At 35.5% G+C, this 6,476-nt stretch overlaps 1 protein-coding gene across 1 annotated transcript in view; it reads right to left on the bottom strand.

The window, feature by feature from the left end:
* Focad (focadhesin) overlaps window positions 1-6,476 on the bottom strand; it is a 260,449-nt gene that overhangs the window by 221,862 nt on the left and 32,111 nt on the right. The window contains exon 5 of the mRNA XM_048783888.1: window positions 4,601-4,702. Within this exon, the coding sequence (XP_048639845.1) occupies window positions 4,601-4,702 (102 nt within the window). The remainder of the gene's footprint in view (window positions 1-4,600; window positions 4,703-6,476) is intronic.

Consider the following 6,476-nt stretch of genomic DNA (forward strand, 5'->3'; position numbering starts at 1 on the left):
ATATATATATATATATATATATATATATATATATATATATATATATATATATATGGTCTTCAAAGTGATATGCAATTAGTTAATTCAATTACACTAAGTTATACAGTAGTTTTCCAATTAGCATGCTTTGATTAAATATAATTTTAATGTTTTCTGTATTATGCATAATAAATTATTAGGTAAGATACAAAGTTAAACTGGTCATTATCTATTCCTAAGAAGCATATGGCAAACAGGGACAATCAGTAATGTTCTTGAACTAGAGGACAGTAAGGGAAAACTGGCAAAAGAATGTAATTACTTCAGGGAAAAAAATGGCATTCAAATTATTCTTGACAACATAATTATATAATACCATACATTTCACAGCAACATGATTTCACATCATTATTAATAGATATTTTAAATTTACCAAATCAATAATTTTTATTCATTAATTTGTTCACTTGGCAAAATGCACGGACCACCTACAGTATACTTCATCTATGTGCTAGGGAAAAAAAAAAAGCAAAAAACAAAATTAAATAAACTCCCTATTCTCATGGATCTCACAGTCTGGAGAATTTTTATTATTATTTCACAAATACTTAATCTATAAAACGAAAAGACTTTTTGAGTTCATAATTATTACAAAAACATTTATCACACCATTCACTTCACAAAAGTGAAAAACTAGGGGCTGAGGCTGTAGTTCAGTGGTAGAGCGCTTGCCTAGTATGTGTGAGGCACTAGGTTCTAGCCTTAGCACCACACAAAATAAATAAAATAAAGGCATGCTGCCTATACACAACTACAAAAAAAATTTTTTTAGAAAAAAAACAAGCTTCATAAATAAAGGAGTCAGATGATATCATATGGGAACCTGGATTGGAATATGAAGATCAGTTTCAAAAAAAGATTTGAGAAACATTGCTTCCCCATCTTTAATATAGTATTCCCCAAAGAATAAACACTCTCCAAGTGTCAATGGCATCCACAGATAACTTAATGGTTTTTTTCTACTTTGAAATGCTGAGGGGGAAATGCAATGTTCATATAAAAATATATATTTCCAAGATGTCATTGTGATTTGACATCAAGGGGACCATGATGTCGCTCTTCCTTAAGGACAATGCACTATTTAAAATTTCCTTAGTTTAATCTGTTCTGATTTTGTATTCTGCATTTCCTGTGTGGTATCTGATGATTAACTATCACTTCAACGAGATATGAAATTACCAAGACTTAAAGAGAAAAGGGAACGTAATAAAAAAAAAGACATCCTATAGTCCCCAAGTGATTTAAGAATGTTTAAAATGTGAACCATGATGCATCTCATATCTACATGAGTCTTTCCTATTTCTGTTCACCACTAAAGGAAATGTAGTGAAAGAAACCTAGAATAAGAGTCAAAAAAAAAAAAAAAAACCTGAAGCATTAGACTCAACTCCACCAACTCATCTCCCAACCCTGAGCAAGTCATCCCATGTTGTTCTCCCAACTTACTTCATCCAAAAAATTATGTATTGGACTAAATAACCTTAAATTACCCAGGCCCAAATTCCATGATATCATTGTTGCTTTACATAATTCTCAGTCCCTTAAAGGTGAAAATAAGATTTTAACAATACAGGCCTTCAATAAATGAATGCAAAACTTAATTATAAAATAATGCCCCCAAAAGTCCAGCATGAAGGCGGGTACAGTGGCACACACCTGCAATCCTAGCGGCTCAAGAGGCTGAAGCAGGAGAACTGCAAGTTCAAAGCCAGCTTCAGCAACTTAGCAAGGCCCTGAGCAACTTGGCGAGACCCTATCTCAAAATATAAAAATGGGCTGGGAATGTTGCTTAGTGATTATCTGCCCCTGGGTTCAATCCCTGGTACAAAAAAAAAAAAAAAATCCTAGCATGAAGATATACTGACATTTCAGAACATCCATCTAAACACTATTAAAAATAAATAAATAGCTAGCTAGATAGCTTGGTCAATAATTGTTAACACAGAATGATCTAGAATTCAGGCTATCAATCAACATTTTGCCTCCTTCCCATAGTTTGAATCACTCTACTCATATTCTTATTCAATTACCAACCTACCTGCATCACCTTCTAAACAACAACTTAAAGTTAACTGATTGTGGGATGGGAAGCAGAAATCAAACCTCGGAAAACTAAGAGTTCACTGAAAAATGCAACCAGAATTATAAATTTCATTCTTCAAAGAATAACCCCAGCATGCAAAAGTAGAAATGGGGCAATTTATATTTATTTGCAAAGAGTAATTTCAGTCATCTATAACTTCCAATTGAATACCAACACTTGGGAATGTAAGTAAAAGAAGTGAGCCAATAGAAATTTATCAATAAATAAAACAAAGTCAACTAACAATGCTTTTTTCCTTATGGATATCTGAACAAATTTCATTAGCATAACTACTTCCCAGTTCCAACACAGTATTCCCTGGAGATGCAAATAACCAAACAGTACATATACTATTCGCTGACTAAAGCATTAGAAAGGAAATGCATTGTAAGAATTACCCTAAAAATCACCTTAATTTAACAAACTTGATAGCAGCAGCATCTTTCATAAGCACCACTTTATTTAGCAACAAAAAGAAATTTCACTAAACAAATGTGCTTCTAAATTTGAGGGGTTTGTTTATCTTTGACAAAGTTGAACAATGGCCAACTTAGAAAATATTAATATCTGACCTAGGTGAGGAAAAAAAAAGGATAATGTCATTTTGAGCTAATGCATTCAGTTTCTCTCACTGGCAATTTAGTATAGTTTGTGTCCTACCCAAAATTCATATATTGAAATCCTAAACCCCTAGTGGTGGTATCAGGGCACTTTTGCAAGGGGATTAAGTCATTTGGGATGGGATCAGCATTCTTACAAAACAGGCTTAAGAGATGTTCCTGGCTCTTTCCACCTTGTGGGGACAAAGTGAAATGACAGACCCCTGAGAACCAGAAAGCAGACCTCACCAGACATCAAATCTGTCAGCACCCTGATCTTGAATTTCTCAGCCTCCAGAACTGTGTTTGCTGTTTATAAGCCACCAAGTCTATGGCATTTGGTTATAGTAGCCCAAAATGAATAAAATACAAGATTACCTGTATCTCTTTAAAACTGCCTGCAGCAGTATATCCTTCCTAGAAATCCCATCTGAAATTGAAATTATGGACTCAGAAATGGTGTTCTAAGAAACTGTATTTATAGGATGCTATAAAACCTTCAAGAGCAAATATATATATATGAATGTAGCTGGTGTGGTGAAGGTAACTCAGGCATTACCCAGGATAATAGTGTCTTATCACACCTGTGTGAAAGTACTAAGTATGTCAGACACACTACAACCCACTACCCAGGCCCTAAAATTCATGGGCCTCATTTATAGAAATTCAATATTTATAATGCAGCTAGAAATGTACTAGGTATTATTAATACAAAGAATAATGAAACAGTTCCTACCCTCCAGAAGGTTTCACAGCTAACAGAGGAAAGTAACAAAGATAATGTGGCAAGTGTGTTGACATTGGAAATCACAATTACAAGAGTACACAAGAAACACCCAATCCAGCTTGCAGTAGTCAAAGTCAGACTAGGTAGAGACTGCAGGAACAGAGATTTTAAATGGAGAAGGTAGTTAGAGAGTAGGGTAAGAGTCAAGAGAATAAGGTGGATTACAAGCAAAAGCACACCTTCCAATGTAGAACCAAGAGCAAGTTCTGCTGAAGCATAAATCTGAGATGAACCATAAGAGAAGATAAAATTGATGAGAACATGTAATAAACAGAGCCTAGAATGACATATTTGATTTTATTCTGTAGTTCAGGAGTTTCAAGCTTGCAGAAAGAAAAAAAAAATTCTTTTTCCTTTTTTCAGTAAAAAGCTTCCTAAGGCATCAAGAAGTAAATCCTGTAAGTATAGAATGAAAGGAGCAGGGGTACTCCCCTGCTTAGCCCATGCACGAGAAGGGCAGTTTGAAAACCACAGCCAAGAAATGATGCAGAAAAACGTTGTGATAGATGTTCAGATATGGATGTGAGGAAGATGGGATTGAAGACAGAGACAACAGTTAGGGACAAGTGGCAAAAGCCACACCAAGAGGCGGTGAGGGCTAGGATCAGGGCCATGTGCTGAGAAAGGGGAATGTCCCTGAGGACCAGCAGAAAGTCTAGGGATACTAAGCTAACTTGCACATCAGGTGGCCATCTAATCCCACTTGGCAGAATTACTTGATCCCAATGAGCAGTTTTCTAATAGACTAACTCACTAACCTATTTCCAGGGGAAGAACCCATCTCCTATAGCATTGTGTAGCCGTTGACTGAATTTCTAGTCAATTTCCCTAACCACTACTAGTTTTTACCTACTTCAATAACAGTTTTTCTTATATTAAATATTTCAACAACTAACAAATCTGGCAGATTTTTTCCCCCCTTACTCTTAAAAAGAAAAGGAAAGTACAACCAGTTCTAGGACATTTCTTTTGTTCAAGAGAAAACATTATAGTCATTACAGCTTTAAAAAAAAAAAAAAAAGAAACTCTACTCTAGCTCTAAAAAATAGCATATACCATTCCTTCTCCCTCATTTATTCTGTTTTACGTTACCTTTCAGGGCATTGCTGTAAAAAAGCTGTCAGCTGCTGCAAAAGCACTGGCCAGCAATCAGGTCTATGTTCAAGCACAGTGATCAAAGGCTGAGGACGAGTTCTGAAAAACAAAGAAAGTCACGTTGGAAGCTGTCATTTCAGGACTGCACAATTGCAATATCCAAATATAGCAGCAAAAAAAAGCCAACACCATCTAGAGACTTTTTTTCCAGGATTCCTGTCACAAAACCATCAAATGCCGCATTAGTTGCAAAGTTGATTCATTAGAAGTAACTTTTTCCCCCCTTTTATCCATTTTGCAAAAAAGAAAATGAAACGGACCTGGAATCTCAGATACCCAAATTTGAGACCAGACTGTGTGATTTAATAGCTTTAATTTTGACCGAGCTCCTGAATCCAGTGCTTCTCTCAAAACCACTCCTTGATTCCTTCATTCTTGGAGATCACGGGCTACCTCCTTGTCCTCCTTCTACTTTCTTTTCAAGCCTGGAAGGTTCCATTTCCTCTAACATTAGCCCACTTTGTAAACACTAATTTTCCTTCTCAGTTCAATCTTACTGCCTTCTCCTTGGTGCATGGTTCCGTGTCCCCTAGCATATTTAAGAAAAAAGCAAATATTCCTCCTCCCATCTCAAACAATAAACTATCCAAGCCAAAAATGCTCACACAATTGCTGTTGAATGCAGATAAATCAATTTCCTTGGGCTATTTCCATTAAGATACCAAAACGACAAAATTAAACGTAAGATCTGAAATCTAACACTCAAAAACTGAAGCTAAAAAAGAAAAAAGCACAACCACAAGTCATTTTAAATAGTTTAAAAACCCCTAGAATTATGAATTATCAGTTTTTCAAACTATGAAACATTGTATAAAGCTTTGTTGATTTTTCTATTCAATGATTTTAATAAAACCTAAAAGTTCATTGCAAAAAAAAAAATCTAAACAATACAGAAATGTGGATGTTTTAAACACAGAAGGAACCATACACATAATGCTATTCTCTAAACTCAGTATTTAAGCCATAAATAAATCCTCAGCAATTATTTAAAAAAAAATAGACATCAGTTTTTATTGTTTTATTTATTTGTTTATCTACCATGGTGGGAATCGAACTCAGGGCCTTGCACATGCTGAACAAACAGTGAGCTATTCCTCCAGCACTCACATTATTTTTTAGAACTGCCTTCTTGGTGGTTGTCAGAGTGCTTGGGCTTTACCAGCAACATCAGTATCACCTGGGAATTTAGAACTGCAAATTCTTGGGTCCCAGCTCAAACTCAATAAGCAGTTCTCCAAGAAATTCTGATGTACTACTAGAAAGCAGTTAGATTAGCTGTGAAGCTCTTAACACCAGTGCCCAGGTCACAGTTATCTTGGAGTTGCTAGGAATAGAGTTCATGCATAAGCAATTGTTAAAAACGCCACTGATAATTTTAACGTGTTGCCAAGGTTGAGAATCGCTGCTAGTAAAAACCACTAAAGAGCAAGATCTAGGGCAGAAAAACAATGTTTTTTTTTTAAAGAATCAAAGTCAAAATACAAGTAAGGCAATGACATAAAAACATTCATGTTAAACTTATCTCTGATACTACTAGACAATTTCTGGATATTATAATACCATCTCTTTATTTTCTTCTCAAGCTCACCTTCTTTTTCACCTACTCACTTCACATGCTGGCAGACTCCTGCTGGCTATTGGACTATTCCCTGAAGACCTCAAAAGAGCGTACTACAGGGATACTGCTACATCGATGTTCATAGCAGCACAATTCACAATTGCTAGACTGTGGAACCAACCCAGATGCCCTTCAATAGATGAATGGATAAAAAAAAATGTGGCATTTATACACCATGGAGTACTACGCAGCACT

This window comes from Marmota marmota, unplaced genomic scaffold (assembly GCF_001458135.2).
Source record: "Marmota marmota marmota unplaced genomic scaffold, marMar, whole genome shotgun sequence".
In the NCBI taxonomy this organism is placed as follows: Eukaryota; Metazoa; Chordata; class Mammalia; order Rodentia; family Sciuridae; genus Marmota; species Marmota marmota.